We start from the raw sequence: 22799 nt of genomic DNA, 5'->3' as shown, positions 1-22799 counted from the left end.
CTCACCAGAAATGAGCACCATAATGGTGCTACAAGTGAAACTGCACCATGCGAAGGGAGTATCGGTTACTTTGTGCAGAACTTTCGCCCTAAAAGGTCTAATCATACCGTCCCTCCAGAAACCATAGGCAGTCAGATGGCATGTAAGAGGACTTCAACATCATTCAAATAAGTTGATATATAAACGTGGCGTAGAGTCACCTATAACTAATTTACTAATAAGCAAATGTTCCAATTCAAGATTTCATCCAGTGGGACTTGGTTTCGGTCATTTTTGAGTCCTGATGGAGTGTGGCATACAAGAGATCGGCCTACTTTTCAGACGATGCAGATGAAGAACTACCTGAAGCAGTAGTAAACTTGATAAGTCACTGTGTTTCTAATAATTAATATATATAATTTTATAATTGCTAGCGATGCCAATGCGCACCGCGCCTTATAGGGTAGTTCTAATATAAATAGAAGACAACAGAAGCTATTAGAATACTTGAGTAGTAATACATCAGCATTGAACAATGGTTCTTACACTGTCTAACTAATTTATCTCCAATTATGTTGTTAACTGAATGGTCTCAAAGGAAGCTTATTTATCTGGCCATCAGCAAATTCTAGATCGCATATTCATACAGAATTTCCTAAGATTCAACTTCTTCGCAAAAATCAATTCGCTCACTCCAAAGAGAAGTCTACCGAATTGATCTTACATAACTTAACATGTAAAATTAAAAAGGCCCACAAAAATTTCTATTAATGGTGATGGGGGTGGGAACAAAGCGCATACTCGCGGATGAGACTAGCGATAACCTTTGTGACTAGGGTCACGAAAGCCGCGGTTATAAAGGGTAATGGTATGGAGATTACGGTCGTACTCATCAAAGTAGTGGGACAAATATTGGGGGAAGTTTGTAGCGCAAGACTTGAATGAAGTCTTCAGGGAGGGTATTAGGGATGGGTAACCGAGTGAGGTAACTACGGGCAAGTAGTAAAAAATTAATATTGCAGGCAGACTTTTAACACTTCGGTTAAAAAGTCTACAGACTAACAATATGCTCTTACTGCTTAATTAGTAAATGTAAGTTCCGTCAATTTTGTCAGAGGCATCACAAATTTGTGCAACATGACGTTGTCATAATAGAACACAACTTCTTTTCTGTTGATTAATTTTGAGCGCTTTTCCCTAATTACTTCGTTCAAGCGGTCGAGTTATAAGTAGTAGATGACCGAGTTAAAAGTTCCACTACGCTGGAGCAGTTCGTAATAGACAATTCCTTCCCAATCCCACCAAACCCTCTACAAAACCTTGTTTGGCATCGAGCTTTGAAATCGTTTGTGGAGGGCCACTGGCGTTGGACCATGATCGGTTACGTTGGATATTTTTGTATTTAAACAGTTATAATTCAATTTAATAATGCTTTCATTTCGTTGCCTTTCATCAGTGCTTTACTGAGAGTAATTCGATTAATCAAATTTCTTTGCGTTGATTCATGTTAACGCATTCGCTTCCGAAAAACGTTTATAAACTTCTAAAATCCTACGCAACTCACGGAAATATAGGGTTAGATACAAATTTTTACTTCGTAATAGTACAATATCAACGCTGGAGTTCATCAGGTTGGTGTGCTTGGATCTTTTCTGTACTTAATCTACACAGTTGACATTCCACAATACCCAAACAATTTGCTGACAACGTTCGCAGACGACACTGCTATAGTCAGTACCGACCGTGGCTGCACTATAGCATTACAAAACTTATCCAGGCATCTTGGTTTGATTGAAGATTAGCTTGCCAAATTCAGAATCAAGGGAAATCACACTAAATGCGTTCAAGTAACTTTTTCTTTAAGGAAAGAAACATGACCTGCAGTTGAAATCAATATTGTGGACATAGCTCAATCACTTTTTGTGAAATATCTGGAAATTCATCTAAATAGAAGGCTCACGTGAACAAGTCATATTGAAGCCAAAAGATGCCATTTAAATCTTAAATATAAGTTATTGTACTGGCTTTTAAACCGTAACTCTAAACTCAGTCTCGATAAGAAATTGTTAATTTACAAATCAATATTAAAGCCAAATTGAACCTATGGTATAGAGCAGTGAAGCTCAGCGTGCAAGACAAATAAAAAAAAATAATATTTTCCGACAAACTACGTGCGCTCCGTGGTATTTCAAAAACAAAAACCTACACAAAGACCTAAATCTTCCAACTGTGGAAGAAGTTATTCACCAATATACACTAAAATTCCGAGACAGACTCAAGTCCCATTAAGTCCCACTAAATCGCCTTAGAAGAAAATTGATAAATACGAATACCCTAGCTTAATAGCATACATATTAGTTTTTTAAGATTCGCAAAATTGTCAATTTCTATTTATGAAGAAAAAAAAAATACATGTGGAACCCACATATCGAGCTTCTTTATGTGGTTTGCTTTTTCATGCGGTTGATGTTTAATGCATCCGCTATCTCCTGACAGCTTACGTGTTGGTCTTGCTCCATAATTTGCAAAATTTCATCGGTTTTTGCAGTGAATGGCTCGAATGGAACAGATGCAATTAAACCAGGAGTTGGTATGATATTCACTGCATTCTCACCGTAAACCGCATATAATTTTTGAGATGTTTTTGCAGTCGTTTTACCTTTTTTATAGTAATAAAGCATTACTCATTTTCAAATAAATATTACATTTTATATAAGCAACGAATTACACAATTCAATGTCACTTTTCAAACACATGCTTTTTATTTTTTCTAATGTCACTGCATATGGATTTTTGCTATCCAAAGTTGATGTCAGTTGGACGAGCTGCTGACTAAAACGTTGATACATTCAGTCCTTTTTCTGTTAAACGTTCATTAGTATGTTTTTTGGTCAAACAGGTTTGTTAGCTTAATTCGTCTATTATTTCAAAATCTTCTAAGTCTCTCAAGCCGTTGCAGAAAATTTGGCCTTCGTTCAGGAGTTTATGCTTAAAAATATTTACGGAAATATTTAGTAAGAATGCTGAGAGTTTAGCAAGTTTCCTAGTTTGGTTTGCCAATTTGATTGAAATAAAATTATTCTATTCTAAATAGAAACTTTGGTTCAGTGTGTTCGATTTTAGGGTATAATTATAATCGATAGATAAAAACGGTTGTTTATGCTAAATTATTATAGATTTTCACAAGTATTGATTAAAAAAACTTCACATTTAAACATTTGCATTTATGAAAAGTTTTTTAACAACTTCAGAATTAAATATCTGTAATTAGTCAAAATTTGTTAACAACTCAAATAAGAGAAGATAAAATATTCGCTTACATTAAATTTTATTAAATGATGCCGTTCTTCCAGATGACATCACTATTCACCTTTTTAATACAAGTATTTATAACTACTAGTATTTTCTGACCATTAATTTTTTAAAGTTATTTTTATTAATAAATTATTTATAAGCATTAACTAATTATATGGTTGAAATTATATTGAATAAAATATATTAATCCTTATTAATTAAATGATCAATATTATTAAACTTTCTTTAATACCATATATAAACACAAATTCAATTTTGAGTTTCAATTCAATGACATAATTAATATTTTTTAAATTAAGGTTTTATAAATATTATTTCCGCATTTAAGATTTGGGCGATAAAACCACAATTTCAATTTGGTTTCATAAAATAATGTAAACAATGTGTAATAGTTCATCAGTTTATTTTAAAGTTTGTTGTATACATTTGTAAATATGTGTAAAGATATATCCTTATACTAAATTATAAAACGTGAAGAGCAAACTTCATTTTAGAACATATTATACACAAACATTCTCATTACATGAGACTATTATATATATTTTCAAATATAAAAATCTTTTGTATTTACATATACTTTTTCATTTCTTTTTCTAGTGAAAGCGAAATATATTTAAATGTCTTTAATTTCTGTTAACAATTGTCTAGAAAGGAAAAAATTATATAATATATCTACATATATATAATATACATGTATTATATATACTATACACACATAATACATTATAATGTATATAAATTATAATATGTATAACACAAAATATATATATATATATATATTATAATATATATAGATATTTAAATACAATTGTTAAACTGTAATGTGCTAAACGTGTCCTAAGGTGCATCAACATAATCTCGATCTCCCACATTAATGCGCCCTTCCGCTGCAGTTACAGAAAACCCAAGTATTCGAGCATCTAGTTTTGTCATTTTATTTTTTTTCATTCGCTTCTGTTTGCCCTAATTACAAGAGAAATAAATGCAAGTTTCTTTTTTATATTTGTATATTACTGAACCTTATTATCTGCATTATCGTTTCCCGATGGAGTTATAGCTGGTGCAGGTTTACACATATCATCATTATGTGCATTTTGCGCACGTTGTAAATTTTTATACCTGCTTCGCCGTTCAAGAAACTGTTTGGCAAAGTCATTATATTCCTTATTTTCACCTTTTGACGTTCATATTAAAATTATTTTCAATGTAGCAAAAATTAAACAAATTTGACTTACCTAAATATAGACGCACATAGTCTTTCACTTCATAAGGAGATTCTAAGTCCTGTAAAAATGTAACAAATGTAGGTACTGAAAATACAAAAAAAAAACATATTGTAAAAGCAGAAAATGTTTCATTGCATAAAAAATGTTATTAAAATGCAAACAACGGTATCACAAGTTACTTATAATTGTAATTAATTATCCGTCTCGATAATTTGCAACAAATTAATTTAAAAAATATTAATGTGTTCTACATACTAATTAATTGAAATGGAGTAGTGGACTTTTGTAATTATAGCAATATTGTTATATATATCGTAATAGATAAGATCAAGATCAATTAAAGCATATTTATTGTTTTCTATTTATAATACATTATGAAACAAAATTGATATTTTCCAGGTTTATTTCTAAATACAGTACTCTATTTATAGCAATTTAGCAGTAACCACGTTCAAGATTTTAAAGCAATTTCGAAATTACGAATTAAGCTCATTATTCAAAATATCTTTTACTACTTTGATGAAGTCATATATCTCTTTTGCTTAGCGTTTGTTAATGACTAAATATTACTACAGTACTACGCAAAAAAAAAATGTGTGTAAATACTTTTGACAACTAATAAGCATCAGTGCATTTCTTTCTATTTCTGTCGTATGAACCGTTATCTTTGTAATTCCTGTTTTTTTTTTTTGGTTCTGGATAGATAAAGCTAAACAACAACAAATACCTGCTTTAGTGGAAATGTACGAAATTGTTCCTTGTGTAAATAATTTTGACTAGGACTGTATTTCAAAGCGGATATAAATTTAAAAAAATCATCTATATCAATTTTTATATCGGAAGTAGATGATTGTGGAATTGCTTCTAAATGCTTTTTCGTTTGTTTTTAGTAAATTAAATGCTACTGAAAATATTTTAAGGATGTCATTTCCTAAAATCGGAAATTATTTTAATTGTATATTTCTTTCCAAAAATCAATGCCTTGTTTTTAACAACCCATATGGGATCCATAATTCTATTTGGAACTGTGACCTTTGTGATTCCACAATTCATGTCATAGGGCTATAAAAAATTGGTAGCAATTGTTTAATAGTATAGAAGTTATTGGTTCTGAAGTGCAATAAAATCATTTCACTGATTTAGATGATTTATTTACTACTAATCCTCAAAATGCGTAAGTTATTACTCGCCTCAACAGTTATTCGGCGATTTTTATTTAAGTTACGGTCTTATAATGCACTTTTGTTGCACTATTTCAAAAATTATATATTACACACTTTAAATGTTCATCAATTATAAATTTGATTTTAATTTTCGTATACATTTACATTTTTGGTTTTTATAAGGAAAAAAATTGATATACTTTTATAAATCCTACATGAAAAGCTGTGTGAATTTTATTTTAAGTTTGCTTTTATTTGAAGTAAAAATCTCCTTTCTTCCTACTCAACTCTAACAGGACATAAAAACAAAATTGACAAAAATGAAAATCTGTTGTTTGACAATCTTAAATTCTTCAAGGATTATCACAACTAGTATGATGATGAGACGCTTACATTGGATATTCATTAGTACAATTAAAAAAGAGGTGATTCTTATTAAATGAAATTTTAATACCAAAATGTGCCATGTATATATATTGATTCTAGATTGCTTAACTTTCTGGTTTAATTGAACAATATATGTTCTACTACAAAGATGAACTGTAATTTAGAAATAATTTTAAAGTAGCAGTTACTTATGTATACATACCATCAACTTTAGTGTTCATGTTGTTTAAGCTTTTTATACACCAATTAGTAAATTCATTTTGGTAATCATCACCCTTGCTTGTATCTAATCCATTATTTTTTCTATTCCTCTCCGTTTCAGATTTTTGTGGTTGACATTTAACATTTTGTTTAGATGGCGCAGCAATTTTGTTTTGTTGTTGAGAAACTGGTTTCATTTGTTTTCCTGATAAGTTTTGCCCATTGTGTTGCATAATTGTAACTGTTTGACTCTTTTTTAGAGGTTTCGATGCAAGTACTCCTTGATTATTACTGGTAACCTTTTGTGATGATGTTCCAGTTTGCTTCGCTGAGTTTGAAGAATGGTTGCCAGAATCTGTAGAAGTATTTGATGCGCTCAATTTAAGTGGTTCTTCCCAAAAACCAGCTGCATTAGCAGTTGAGCCCCATATTTTAGGATTGTTCCAAATCGGTGAACTTTTAACATTCCCTTCAGATGTGTTACTAGAATGTGACCCGCTTGGGGTAGGTAAATATAAAGAATTCTGATCGCGTTCTTTTCGACGTTGAAACTCCTGCTGTTCGGTTGCTAAACGTTTTACTTCCTCAGCTTGAATCTGAGCAAAACTTTTGACAGGTATTGGGGAAGCATTCCATTTACGCATAACGTCATTAGCCTCAGCAGCAGCTGCCGCATTGGCCCGAATTTGTTTTTCTAACATTTCTGTTTGTCGCTGCTGGTCAGCACGACGTTCTCTTCGTTCTGCCTTTTGTATTTCAGCTAAACCAGGACCTGTTTGACCGCTTACAGTATTTTGGGAAGACCAAGGTGCTATTGAGGTCGGAACTCGTTTAGGTTCTTTACTATTTTTATTGATTTCTAAAGTTGTTGTTGCTGCTCCAGTTGCTGAAGCAATATTTCCCAATAAAGCTTTGCGCCTTTGTGCTTGAATTTGTAACTGACGCTCTTTTTCTTCAAGCAACTGACGTCGATTCTCCTCAATATATTGGTGGCGTTTCTTATCTTCCTTTTGACGTCTTTTTTCATCTGTAACATCTTTACGTTTCTCTTCCTCAAATTTTTTAGTTAATACTTGTTCATCTTTTTTTTTGGAAGCTGAAGTTATCATTGATGTTGCCATAGCGGCTGTATTAGTTAAAATTTCATGTTTATTTTTTTTTTTCAATTGATTTTTTTCAGCACTATTGTTTTGCTTTTGATTAAGGTTACTCGGTTCAATTAATCGAATATTATCTACTTCAATATTTGACGGTAGAGGTGGTATGTGTTGTTCATTTATACTTTTTTTTTCATTAGATACTTCTTGTTCATCTGATACACTTTGTAAAATTTTCGATTCTTCGTTAGTTTTAGTATTTATATTTTCTTTTTGTTTCTGTTCTATATAATTCACATCCCATAACGTATTATTAGAAAGCATTTTTGATAAATTATGGTTATTTTTCACTGGCGTGTTTGTAATCATTGAATTAGGTATACCTACAAGTGGGCCAGTAGACCATTGATTAGGTTGATGCTGAACAGGTTGTGTTATTAGATCCATTGGTAAATTAGAGTTTGACATGTTTGATTGTGGCAACCACATCTGAATCATAGGAGCATGTGGAATATGATGAGCTATCAATTGCTGAGAGTTATTATAATCATTTTGATTTGGACTAGTTAAATAAGTTTGCGACTTCTGCTGGAAATTTATTCGAGGATAACCACTTTGCAGTACGCGCATATTTGCTTCGTTACTGTTTCTTGAAAAATCACCAATGTTTTGTGTAATTTTTCCACAATTATGCTCATTATTTTCTGTTATGTCAGAAAAAGCACCATGAGGAAATTGATTATGTTGATGTTGGGTTAAAGAATTTAATATATAGTCATTCATATTTGCATATGTGTTACTATTCGAACTCATTGCTTCTTGGCTACCAGCTGCAAATAACTGATCTTTTTTCAAACTTTCGGCAATAGCACTAAAAAGCTGATTACCAGCACACGGATTGAGTTCCACTAAAGCATTGCTTAATACAGATAAACTTGTTAAATATTCTGGTAACACAATACTTTGTAATTTCTGCTGAATTATTGCATCTTTTTCAGTTGGATTTGAGGTTAAAAACCATTCGTTTTTTGTTAATTCATTTAACATCAACATTTCTTGATGACGAATAAAATTTTGTTGTAACATTTGAAAATGTATATTTAGTACCTGCGAGATATCAACGGAATTAATTTTATTTTTAACAGCAACACATAAAGAATTTGCAGCTGATGTTACTTGATTCTTTAATTCTTCCCTATTATCATTATGTACCGAATTCTGTACTTTATCATGCGATTGAGAGATAACTGGGAGAGAATTTACGACTGAAACGTGGTCTGTATTAGTGGTTATCGGTATAAACTGACTGTTCGTAAATGGCATATTCCCATGGCATATTTTAATTAATTCTCCTAAAGTTCTAAAACTAGTATCACAAACCCTTCGTACGTTAAGAGTTTCATTAAAGTAACCTGCGCGATACCATTCGGTCATTTCTATTGCAGTAAATGGCCCTTGTACTTTTGATTGTGGATCGCGGTAATACCATAAATCATAATTTGAACTATTATTTTCTGCATTATGCATACTTCTTAAAGTGCTTGTGGAAGGTGTTAACGTCATCACCTGTTGTTTTAGATTATGTTGTAACGACGAAATATCAGTTGGCATTACATTATTATATGCAGGCATTGTTTTAGTTTCCTCTTTTGCGATAGTATTAGGAGTTGAAGACACGTTGTCTATTTGCTGACTACCAAGTTGTGCTGTTTCATTTAACATTATTGTCACAGAATTTGAAATTAATGAATTGTTAGATTTTCCTTCATTATCTGTAACAATTTCAATGTTTTTATTACTAGTACTTGTGTCGTCATCCATAATTAATTTTTCTACCATGTCATCAGCAACCTGTTTCATTCGATCTGAAAACTCATTACTTAAGGAGTTCTGAATGTTGCCTAAAGCTTCTGATGGTATAGGTATATCATCACTAACACTTTTTGATAAAAGTGTTTCAGGCAGTTTATTTTGATGGCAACTTTCTATGCTTTCTTCAGTTGATTCAATGACTTCCGATAGTTTCTTTTTTTCCAAACCAATATTCATGTTAGATTTTGAAGTATTGATATTGTTTTCTACAATTTGAGTTTTAATAATTTCATTTTGCATAGCAAGAAAATCATTTTTTACTAAATTATCGTTGGTTTTAGAATCTTTACAACTATTTTGCTTTGCATTTTTTTGATACATTGTGATTGGTGAACTTTCTTCTTCAACAGAACCATGAAATGCTCCACTAGAATCGAAAGTACCTCCACTATCTATAGGGCTCTCTATAGCCCATTCTGGCAAATTATCATCAGTAACACCAGCATTTTCAATTTCAGAACTGTTTTTCCATTGTTTGTTGTTTCCGATGATATTATTTGTGTTACCCTTAATACGATTTGCAAAACAGTTAGCAAAATTACTACTGTTTTGAGGATGTTTTATACCGTTTTTTTCTGAATAAGTTGTAGCTATAGATGAGTATGATCTTTGTACAGCAATATTTCCACTACCGTACACAATATCTGTACTGGGCGCAGAAGTTTCATCTTCTCGCCAGCTTGTAGAGCGCCCTTAGAAATAAAAAGTAAGGTAATAGGTAATATAAGCTATGAAAAATAAAAATAAATTCTTACCCCAACGGTTTGAATTTCCGAAGCCATTTGAATTATTACAACTACGCCATCCATCGCTGTTGTTTAACCCTGTATTATTATCTCCCAACACACTATCATTACGATTTCTTCGCCAATTTTCCATATTCCTTGTATGATTTGATATTTCTTTGCGAGGACTTGTAACCGGCGAACCATTCCAATCCAGACCAATATTTATGTTCCCGCTGGTACTACCCAAAGATTCTCCATTTCGTTCCGTCCAATTTCTATCAACCTTTAAAAGGTATTAAATATGTATGAAGAGTATATTTCAGAAAGAAATGCTTACATTATTAATTTTTAACATAAATTTAGTTATATACATATCTAAAAACACGTTTAAAAATTTGGAGTTCGCTTAATTTTAATATCCTTTACATAGCTTTACTACAAATCTATTTTGTACTATTTACTTACTAAGTTTTCTATACAAATAATATTCATATATGATTTTTTAACTTTGGGCTATAATTTATATAATTTATTTTCAATTCCGAATAATGCGTGCCGCTATTCTATCTATTTATCGAAACACATTCCACAAGCTTTTATATCAAGTACTTCTAAGATAAAATAGCCTTTTTTGAAGAGCTTAAGTGTTCGCAATCACTTGTTTATTGGCACCAAACACCTTTCCACGAAACATTCTTTTTAGATAGAAACAGGTTACAGTTGCTAGGAATCAGTCCAGAATATACAGTGAATGGTAAAGCAATTCAAAGTACAAGTATCTCATTGTTTAATATGTTATATTTTGCTTCCGTTTTCTGCACATACGACCGCTGGATGCGGTCGGTTGAAGAGTCGCAACAATATGCTAAAAGAATTTGCGATCTGTTCTTTCATTATAAAGACAAAGAAACCCTGCTGGACAGGATTTGCGTCTACAAGAGACACATTTAAATAATATCCAAATCTGTCACAAATTAGCACTTCGCGTTTTGACCGGTTTTCATCGTATGACGCATGTTAACCAACCACAGGCGGAATTGACAATGCTACTTATTAAGGACATAACGAGCTACTTTCAAAACAATGTCTTCTTTCGTACCACATAGATTGACATATAAATGACGTCCCAATGAACGAAATCCTTGTCGATTTCTTTTGTCGCCACATTAATACACTAGTCCGTGCCACAACAGATGTAACATCAGTGAGGTCGACTATAGCCTAGGACTGAACATCTCCAGCTTGATGTTCTTTCCATTAGTAATGTTGATTGTCATGAATATCAGGTAAAACTGATTACTATTCCAAATAGTTGAGTAATTCAAATATACTATGAATGTATTGTTTGATGCTATCTGCTTTTTCTTATGGTCTTTAAAAATCAATTCCACTTTGAAAATGACGCGGCCATATTTGACTAATTGGGCAATTGTTGTTACTTTTTTACTTCATCCGGATCAGTTGAAGTCAACAGTTTGTGAACCAAGCGGCTATGTTGGCTTATATTACCTTTTTCTATTCTTGAGGATATGCTGATATAATACAATTATTTTTATCTTACATTATTGATACTTTAACTATAAGCTCCTATTGCTGTCATTTGTTGATGAGAGCAGAATCTTTAGAAAAGATTCTTTTTTAAGTTGGCAATTCTTTACAAACGCGAACCAGTTCGATAATTTACAAATAATTTAAATTGTAATTTCCCCATAAATAGACTTTTGTCTTTTATATTGGTTCCTATTCTTTGAAGATGATCCCTATTGGAAAGTTACTGTCAATGTTACAGATTGCAAGTTACATGCTACAGATGCAGATAAATTGCTTTCTTATTTCCCAACTAATGTGCAAAAACTCATTCATTTCAACAAGACAGCATACACATTCTGATTGTTACAGAAAACATTCGTTGACCGCATAATAATCTCCCAGCAAATTGAGTTCCATGATCATATAATCTTACCCCTCTGAATTATTTTCTATGATGATATGTGAAGTCACTGGTATACAAATTCAGTTTCTTGAAAATTGGACTTTCACATTTCGTTAGAGCCACGGCACACACACATTTTATTTTCAATAGTCATTTTTATTGACATTAACATATTTCAATGTAGTGTAGTCCGCTTTAAAAACCAAACACTGAAAAAAACACTCTTTACTTTAGTTCCATTTCGTGAAATTTTTGATTGAGTTATATCGCCTTAATATGTTATGAAATAATTTAGACATTGCTATAACAAAATTTGTTATTGCACACGTTTATATTTTATTTCTAACTTTAATTCTAACTAAAATAAAAAAAATTTAGTTGGTGTCATAGAAGACATCTTCAATGTTAATGAAATCAAATTTTGCTCCGTACTTAAATGCAAAAACAACGAACAATACTTGTAATCTTTTAAATACCTTCAATACTTGTGTACGAGTGTCCTCATCCACCAAAACTGATTGTCGCTGATAAATTGAATGGTACAGTGATTTTCCTCGCATTCGACCCCTCTCGGCAACTCCACCGCGTGCACCACCTCTAGCGACGGAACTAAATCCAACTGGGCTACGTCGCACCCACATCGAACGTTGCTACAAATATTCGAAATTAAATTTCCAATTAAAAAGGTATATGCAATTATTATATGCAATAATTTTTTATTTACCGTAGGTGCGGAAATGCCCTGCAGTATCATTTCATCGTCAGATGTCGGTAGCAACGCAACCGGATATTGAACTTTTTCTATAAAAAGCTTTTTATACATAGGTAAAACATCTGGCATATTACAATTTTTATCGAAAAGAGAAAGCATTTCTTCACGCCCATATCGAAATTCTGGTAATAAATTCTTAGAAGATGCTCCATGATTTGAATTCATTGTACTAATAATTCCAATATTTGAGTTGTTACTAACAGAAATATTACTGGCAATGTTAGAATCTGTAGACATATTTCTTAACCATTCTGGTCCAAATTTCATTGAATCTGTCATTTTTAAACACAATGTTAAAGTTATGTTTCCTAAAAATATAATTTTAGAAAAATTATTCTGAGTAAAAAGTTATATTTTTTTTAAATTGCTTATATTGTAATACATAATATTTAGTAATATTTGACTTTTTGAAACTATTTACATAGCTACTATTCAATTTCTCTTGTATAAAATATACCAAAATATCTTTTTTAACGATTTTTATAAATAAAAATATTGATCATTTGTATTTGCACAGTGGAACCCAAGTATAACCATATTGATATTAAGGACGTGTGCGAGTTAGGCTAAGTTGGTGCTAAACCAAATGGGAGATTTTTTAGGATTTTTTGTACTGCACACATTTAACCATTTATCAACACGTATCGACACATGACTACATTGTCAGCTCAACTTAGAATTTCCCTCACTTAGAACGCAACTTACCCTAACTCGCACACGTCCTAAGAACATTGATTACGGAGGATAGGTTAGCTTAGGTTTTGAAATACATTTTTAAAATGTAAAGAAAATAAATTAGCAAAGAAATGACGATAATGCTATCAATATAGGCGAGTTAATGATGACTAAAGGTAGTAATAAGGTAAAGGTATTTAGCCCTATTCTGAATCGTGTGGGAATGGGAATTTGTTCCCTATTCTCAATTTTGCTATTCTGAATTATTTGGAAATGGGAGTTTTGGTTCCCTATTCCCAATTTGTCTATTCTGAATCATATGTAAATAGGAATTTTTTTCCAATTTTGCACAAATTCTTTCCCAAGCAGATTGTTTTAAACTTAAATTGTTTTGTATTAAAAATAGTTTTATTTAATATGAAAGTAACTTATAATGATCAGATTTTTGAATATATTTTAATAAAATTATTATAATAAATTTAATATTGGTTGATTAGATTTTCGAATTTGTTTAAATATAATTATTATAATCAATTTAATATAGCTAAATTTTTCTTTAATAATATATTTTATTAAAATTATTATTATAATAAAAGTATTATTAGAAATGTAATATATTTAAATTTTTATTTATTTATTTTATCCACTAGGGTTTTTTCCACAAGTTAAAGTATTAACTATTGTTATTTAAAACAATAGATAATGAAAGAAACCCATATTCTGAAATGAATGGGATTCCTAGAATACGTTAAAATAAACTTTTGCAATTATGTGCAGGTAAAACATTGCTTCTTTTTTCATCCGCACAATCATAAACTATTATTACAGTTTATTAATTTAAGTACATTTCTATCCTAACTATAAAAATAAATACGAATTTTGCAGAGGAACTTAAATTTTAGTTAAATTGATCATTTCAAGTAATAAAAAAGACATTTTACTTTGAAATAATAAATTATATACATATTTAAATAATAAAATAAATAAATAAAGTAAAAATTTTCTATTATTTACTTATAAAATATTCATTTTATTTATTTCTCACAATTTGTGCAGCAGAAAAATAATGCGATTTTTACATTTAAATCAACATATGATGCGCAATTCTTTTCTTTCTTTTGCTCATTTTCGCACTTTTCGTCATTCAAAAGTGCCATGGTTGCCAAAATTTAACAAAACAAACTTGAAACTGCTGTCTCCCAAGCAATTCAGAATAAGGGAGTTGTGTTCTTGGGAATAGCGTGGGAATACTTGTTTCCTGGGAGTATTTAGAATTGCTATTAAAGGTAGAGTAACTCGAAATTTTGGATGCAAAATTCCATTTCATAATAATGAAGTCAGATTCTCTACATAACCAACAAATACTTTGCAACAACATATAAACAGAATATAGCGCACAAAGTGTTGTCACTACTTTGATCAAAATATTCGAAAAACCCCTAAGTTTGTTTGAACTTTTTTTTTATTAAAATTAATTTCTGAATTTTGTTTAATAGAAATCAACATACCTACATGCTAAATGTCGGAATAACATGGGGTTGCCAAGCATTCACCATCATATTACCTAATTAATTTATAAACAGAGCCCACCACGATTTTTTTGATTGCATGGGTATTCGATAATTGCCCAAAGCGTTATCGTGCAAATCTACCCCAACTATATGCTAGTTTATTCCACTATTGCATTTGGAACTTTGATTGTAACTTTTTAGAGCGATCATAATGTTTATGTTTTTTGTGGATTTACTTTTCTATGATTAGTGGAAACTGTAACCAGTGCATTGTCTTTCCAACGTATGGCTAATACCTCATTTTTACAATCAAAGGCAGTTGCACCATCACCTTCATCATTTGTATCAAATATGCAATGTAATACTGATCAAACAAATAAAATACACACCTAACTTTTCAATAATTGCTTGTATTCTTTCACTTCAATATTTTCTGATAATTCACCATAAGAGGGAATTCTCATCGATTGATTCATACTGAAACTCAAGCTGACCAGCAATATCTAACGAAACTGTAGCATGTTCCTCTATGACATCGTCATCAGTTTGCTCGGCATCACTAACTTCGCCGACATTATACGGCATATAAACAGCATTGAATTGTATTCTCCTAGCTACTTCATCATTACTATTTTCTGTTTCTAAAAAAGACATCACCTCTTTAAGTGTTAAGCAATTTTCTTTTAACATTTATCACAAATCCATATCTTACGAACAATTTTTGAACTTGGAGTCTGGTACACATCAGTTCGGAAGCAAAAGTTATTAGCTCTAACATGCTTGTTTAAATGAAAAATTACTATACATATCGGCCCATTGGTAAATAAAATTACCAGTGAACTATACTCATAAATTTTAAGCATATTGAGTCAATACGGTACTGATATATATAATAGGTTTAATGATTACTGAAATTAATAATTATTTATTTTATTTCAACAATTTTTTTTATTTAATTGTAAATTTATCTTATTTTGGAGTTCTGGAAAAATGTCACCCATTTGGATCCAATTAATTGGAATATAATTTCCTTTAATTTGTTTTCTCAAAATAAACAAAAAAATAATATAAAAGATAACTATTATATGCGAAGATATATACTCGATTAAAGTGCTGGTAAGTGAAATTACCAGTCGGGCCGATATGGGTTAATTGTCATCATTTAATGTGGTAATTAAGATGTATTTCCTAAAATCCAAAAGATTTTTAAAAACATTTTGCAAAAAACAGTAAATTTCTGTTTAAAATCTAGTTTAATTTTAACAGACATGACAGATAAAAAAAGCGAAAATAGTTTTTTTTAATCAACAGACAAAAACAACAACATTAAATATAAATTAAAATTTTAGTCAGACATCTGAAATTCACCCTGTAATGCTAGATTTTTTATTTGCAAAATAATATTTTGCTCCAAATGCAGTGAATTCTTAGCTCACATAGTTATAAATATGATTAGGAACAGAGTATTGCAATATTTTAAATGTTGCAAAGAGATATGACCCTTCATCTAGCTCCTAACATCAAAAAAATATTAAAAACATAACCAAATAAACCTTTGATAGCCGTTTATATAAAGCCCGCCTTGAGGCGGGGCTGGGAATTAATAAAAAGCAAAAATATCTATTCACACGACGACGTATTATTGTAGTTTGATTATCGAGTTAAGCTTATACTGGATTCACATGAGGGTTTTGATTGTAATTTTAGCTGCAATTTCGAATTATTCTTGAACTCGATAGCAAAACAAGTTGAAATCAAATGATTTGTATGAGAATTTTAGCAGTTGAAAATAAAATTGAATCGCAATCTCTACAAAATCAAGTTGATTTTAGCTTGAGCCGTAATTTTTTCTTTCAGAGTTGTAAAAACACATCATTAAGTCTGGTTGAAACAAATTGGCATCACTTTTAAAATATGTTAAGTGCTTGTTTTTGACATATGTTTTTTGTAGTGTTGTGTTCAATATGAAATATAAAAATTGTAAACATTAAAAATTATTTAATTTAAATAGAAGAAAACAAAATAAATATTAGAAAGGCAATAGTAAGCATTTTTATTTTATATATTTAAATTAATTTATTTATGTGGTTGAATTTAATAGTATATGAAATGTCCATATGATTTTAAGCCATGATAGAAATTTTACAACATACTTCCATTGAACATTCACAATACAGATTTTTGAATTTGGTTGCACTGAAACTTAAGTCTTACAATTTTTTGCGAGTAAAACCTAACTCTAGTTGTATGAATGCTCTAATAGTACCTCTTGTGATTGTTTAAGAATAACTTGGCATCACTGCCTAAATTAGTAAACATATGACAAGTAAAAATATTTTAAACAACAAATTTGTGATTGATAAATACATGTACATACAAAAATAAAATAAAATGAATGACACAAAAAAGTTCTTGGTGAGCATTTTAACTTATATTTGAATTGACATAAAAGTATACATTTTTTTAAGGCTTTATCCAATTATAACGGAGAAAAATAAAGAAATAAGGAGGATCCAAAGCGAGCGGCACATTGACCAAATATTTAAAATTTTTGATAGCTCTAGCTCTTCAGAAGGCAATACAAGATCGTCAATTAATTCGTTTATATAATTTTCAAACTTCTAACATCACTAGTTAATGCTAAATGAGCAGTATTTAATACTGTTTTAGTTTTCTTGCAATTGTCTATAACTTTTTGCATTTATTAAAATGATTATATTTTGTATTTATTCATTAATTGCATTTTTTAATAAAAAATTATTCGGAAAATCATCACAAATTTTATTAAAAAAATTATTTTAAATTTACATTTTTAAAATACTTAAATTTACTCAACACTCGCAATAGTTATAAATCATAGACAAACTTTTCTGTTATCTGACTGGAATTTACCATTTTCCTCCAAAAAATCATTCACAATAGATCGGTTTTAATATTTGGCGCCATTGTAGTGCGAGAGGCTTATTCGTTAAACGGTTTCAGGAAAGTGGACTTATTTTTGTCCACTTAATTTTGTTTTTGCTTTGCATATAAGTTTTTAAGCGACATGTGTTAAAAAGATGCACCTTTTCAAGATTTTAAGAGCATTGTTGTTGCTTCTCATATTTACGTTCGTACGTTGCAAGTATTTTTTGCTACTCTAGTCGTAATCTTTTCTTTCAGAGTAGGAAAAAAATATTCAGTAAAAAAAAAAACAGCAATGCTCTTAAAACTCTCAAAATTAGGTTTTACTTGCAAAAAAATTTAAGACGTAAGTTTTATTACGGCCAAATTTAAAAATCAGTCTATTATGAATGTTTACTGAACATATGTTTTAAAATTCAAGTTGCCGTAGTACATATTACACAGTAAAAAACTTGTGCTATTGTGAATAGTTTTGAGGAATAAAAGAAATCTTCATGCAAAATGAACCATCTGACTTGCGACATATTTACACATAATGTTAAAATACATCGAATATTTGAACAAGTAAATTATTCATAAAGTTGTACAAATGTAGTAAAGAGCAGCGCAAATAGGCTGTTTCACGTGATCATCTCAAAGTAAGAAATAGACGTTCCCCAAATGTGAACCACTAAAATGTATGCATCGGAAAGTAAATTTTAATATACTAAACGCATACTAGTCTAGTCTTAAAAAAAAAGACAAGTAAAACTAATTAAATCACAACGTTTTCGTTTATTGCGTATGCTTCTCTACTATTAAAAGAGCGTTGCCATATCAAAATGTTTCGTAGTAAAATTCAAAGTTATTTAAATGTTTTTATTTACTTTTTGCAAAACAAGTTTTGTTGCGATTATCCTAATTTGTTTATATGGCGGCCAAAGAGCGAGATGATTATATAAGCAAGTCTATTGAATGGGTACTAGATGTAAAATCAGAAATTCTACTAACATTAAAAATTAGTTTAATGTTATTGTCTTTAAGCATCTTATTCAGTAAAACTTTTTCCCATAAAGCTGTTCAGGTCTGTTCTCATATTAGGAAAATTTTGAAAATAAATTTTTAAAAGCTGTTTGCGAATTCGTAAATCGGAGTAGTTTTTATTTTATGTTATCATTAGAAAATATTTTTTTTTGTTTTTGGAGTTTCATAATTAATTAGACTGTTTTGTTAACAAATTACTTATTATAAAGGGTATTTACGCGTTGTTTATTTTTTGTTTGTGATAAGAAAGTTTTATTTTTCAAAAAACAAACTATATATATAAAATTGCAAAGGTTATTAAATTTTTAGAAGGGTTTTCGAATAACAAAGAAAGAAATAAAGGACAAACACAAAAATTTATTTTTAATTTTATTGAAATTTTTTCAATAAACAGCGTTGTATGGTCAGCCAAATTTCAATAAAATTAAAAATAAATTTTTGTGTTTGTCCTTTATTTCTTTCTTTGTTATTCGAAAACCCTTTAAATATAATAATGCTTCTTGTCATTCAAAGTTATTTTAACTTTTTATTAACTACTAATACTTTATTCAAATATTAACTTGTAAAAGTAAAGAACAATAGTTAAAATATAATATTTTCACTTCTAACGAATGGGTATGTAGATTAAATAGCATAGCTTCTTGTAAATCAAAAATTCGCTTTACATATAGTAAGTAAACAATATGCAGTAAAAATGTCTCTACAAAAAGGTGCTTTGAACGATAATAGGCAAATACCAAAAGTAAACTTTCAATTGCTGCTTGTGTTTCTAAATAGAGTAGTTTATAAGCTCTGTTCTTATTGAAAACACGGCAAGTGTTTTGGTAGTTTCATAATTAAATAAAATAAGTGACAACAAATACTGAACTTAGAGCATTGACAGTTGTGCAGCCTTGGTTTGTGATAAACACGTTATATCGTTCTAATGACAGGCACGAGTTCTAAGCCTGCACTTGGTCAAAAAATTTTATACGGACTATAAACTAATTAAATAATATTGGATTATCCCAAAGACATGATGAAGAGTACTTGCAATACTCAATAAACAGCGTTGTATGGTCAGCCAAATTTCAATAAAATTAAAAATAAATTTTTGTGTTTGTCCTTTATTTCTTTCTTTGTTATTCGAAAACCCTTTTAAAGAAAAAAATTTATCTTGATTGAACGTTATTATAAATAACATATTTTGTGCAATGGAACGAAATAAAATTTTAACTTCAGTTCTAAAGTTTAACCAATAATAGCTTATCTCATTCATTTTTCTTTTTGATAAAAGTATCACATATCCAATGAAATTCATCGTGTATGCTTAATTTTTAGACATCAGTCACCATACGGTTAATCCAGCCATGGCGATTTTCATATTCTTCTTGGCAATTATGTATAATTTAATCGATTTTTTGGTAGTAGGCATATCAAACCAAAAAACATGGCTCTCAACCAAATTTTTAAAACCAAAGTAACAAAACCATATTTCAGTTGTTGATTATGGTAGAGTACCTTCAACATGAGCAAAAATAGTTTCTTTCGTCTATGAATTATTTTTTTTTTGTTTGTCAGTTGTCAAAAGTTGTTCAGATATAAATAAGAGTAACCAAGTTATTCTACTTAAAATCCTAACAAACAGAAAAGATCAAATATTATTTGATGAAACAGCCAGAAATAGAAATACTATAAATGCAAACACTGCTATAGTAGTTATTTGCAGAGGTATATCTTTGCTTTTATATATTACATAGCTTGATTTTATTGGAATTAAGGAACTAAAGGCACCACTTATATATCCTCGTGCTAAGCAATTACTTGTTACGTGTCACGTACGTTCAGCCCCAAATGTGTGTCTCAACATCACTTCCACTCCTCATATCTGTTTGCTTAATATGCTACTACCGCAACGTAGATTATCATTAGAATCAGGACTATATAAATTAAAACCATTCGATGGATTATGCTTTCTGTGCTATATTTATCTTTTAAAATACCCCCCAAACAAATGTTATATATGTACCACCTAATAGGTGCGCTATGTTTCTCATAATTTGTTTGAAAAAGGTCTTCAGGTTCTTTTAAAATAAAAAAAAACGTTTTTGCTAAACATTTTAATTTTTTAGATTTAATTCGGTGGTGGTTCATACAAGTTTTTTTTTACTTAATTCTTTACTTAATTAAATATTAAGCTCCAATTTGCAATGAGTTTTTTGCTGATGCTATCCTGTGATCACTCACACACCGGTCTTCTAAACATTCATAATCTAATCGAAATTTTTGATAGTATGCTGGCCAGAGCCGTAACAGTCATAAACAACTTTCAAGTGTGTGAACCATCATAATATATGATTAACATAATAGGTCTGTTCCACGAGCTACTCGTAGGAGAAAACTCAAGTAAAACACAAGTAAAATTTACACGAAAGTTTACTATTGGAATGCACTTGTGTATACTTTGTTACTACGAGTAACTCGTGAAACAGATCTAATATATATTAATTATTTCAACAGCGATTTAAACAATACCAAGACTTCCCAGACCTACGTCAAGAATCCACAGACACTGCTGTCAGCTTTAGCATTTTTAAACCCAGCAAATGAAGAACGTTAAATGCTTCTTCTCGCAAGCTAATAAATGCTTTCTACATTTCTAATAGACCGATGTTGGAAAGGTTTATATTCTCTTCTCTTTATTGATGTGAAGGGTTTATACGCAACTCAATTACTTATGAGAAAATTTGATAGAAAAGTAACTAAATTACTTATTTTGCATATATAACCAATATTGTAAAAAATTTTTGGGTTAGCGCAAGACTTCTAAGTTAAAATTACATTTTTTTCTTGTTCGTTATTATTTGTTTTGACAGACAATACCAAGCATGGACTGTTAACCACAAAGCGAAAAATCAAGTTTATGTTTAGTTTGATAGCAGAATAAAACACAATAAATAAATTTATTTTCATTCCTCTGATATATGTATAAAAATAAGAGGTTTTTTATAACTTTCACTTTATAGATTACTTACACACAATAGAAAAATTATTGCAACTTGAGAATATATTTTAAAAATTTTATGCGTCAATGAGGAATTCATTTTAATGTAATTTTAAATATTTTCAAACAACATTTTTATTTATAATGACTCTTCTATGACTTTTTATCGAACAAAATGTAAGATATGTAAAGACTCATGTTGCATCTACTGCAACTAGAATATTTTATAAGTCAAATTTCCCATATTTTATAACTCAAATTGTTATACCATTTATACCATTATATATATTCGTATTATTTATATGTGATGAACGTTTTACCTCAATAGTTGTTTAGTCGACTTAACTTGATATTGTAGATATTACAATCTAACTTTACTGAACACATGATAATCACTTTATAAGATATGTGATATGTGAGTCTTTTCATTATATATATATACATATGTAGATTTTTATATCATGATACATAAATATATATAAACAAAATCTATACTTTACATACTTACATTCTATATATTTATATAACAGAACAAATATCTATATACAAAAATGACATATGCATGTATACATATATCTACACACATACGCGTTTATAACCATCCTACAAAAAATAGAACATTAGACACCTTAACCTGTAAAATAATATGAAGTCAGGAACTCATGAGCCTGGATGAAATTTGTGTAATCAAAATAGCAAACTAAAGTTAATTTTAAAATTTCAATGCAATAAGTGCCCCAACAATCGTGAAAAATATTGAAATATTCTCGATAACATTTGATTAAAATATATGCCACTACGTTTTGTTCAACTTTTTGGTACTTACGCAAAAGTTTTTTTTTATATAAAGTTGAAGACGAATACAACAACTTGGTTAAACACAGTTTTTCTAAAACTGGGGATGAAGAAACTTTAATATTTTTTGCAGTTTACAATAAAAATTCTAAAATATTTTAAGGAACACTTTACTTTTCCAAAATTGTACGTGTACGAACCGAGAGTTAACGAATCTTAACGAGGCACTTCTTAC

At 29.9% G+C, this 22799-nt stretch overlaps 1 protein-coding gene across 2 annotated transcripts; it reads right to left on the bottom strand.

Moving 5' to 3' along the window:
* Window positions 1-4052: 4052 nt before the first annotated feature.
* On the bottom strand, window positions 4053-22788 carry LOC119684807 (GIGYF family protein CG11148). Of its 2 annotated transcripts, none has more exons than XM_038098933.1 (8): window positions 22596-22783; window positions 12626-12981; window positions 12378-12551; window positions 9996-10251; window positions 6273-9932; window positions 4530-4604; window positions 4314-4468; window positions 4053-4248 (listed from the first exon to the last, which is right to left on the bottom strand). In XM_038098933.1, exons 2-8 carry the CDS (start codon window positions 12950-12952, stop codon window positions 4132-4134), a joined length of 4764 nt encoding a protein of 1587 aa, XP_037954861.1. In that variant the 5' UTR covers window positions 12953-12981; window positions 22596-22783; the 3' UTR covers window positions 4053-4131. The 2 variants fall into 2 exon arrangements, with proteins under 2 accessions (XP_037954861.1, XP_037954860.1); XM_038098932.1 differs by having other exon boundaries at window positions 4054-4257; window positions 22596-22788.
* Window positions 22789-22799: the final 11 nt, after the last annotated feature.

The sequence above is a fragment of the Teleopsis dalmanni genome, chromosome 2 (genome assembly GCF_002237135.1).
Source record: "Teleopsis dalmanni isolate 2A chromosome 2, ASM223713v2, whole genome shotgun sequence".
In the NCBI taxonomy this organism is placed as follows: Eukaryota; Metazoa; Arthropoda; class Insecta; order Diptera; family Diopsidae; genus Teleopsis; species Teleopsis dalmanni.
The sequence above is the reverse complement of the archived record's forward strand: the minus strand, read 5'-3'. Positions and strand labels throughout refer to the sequence as shown.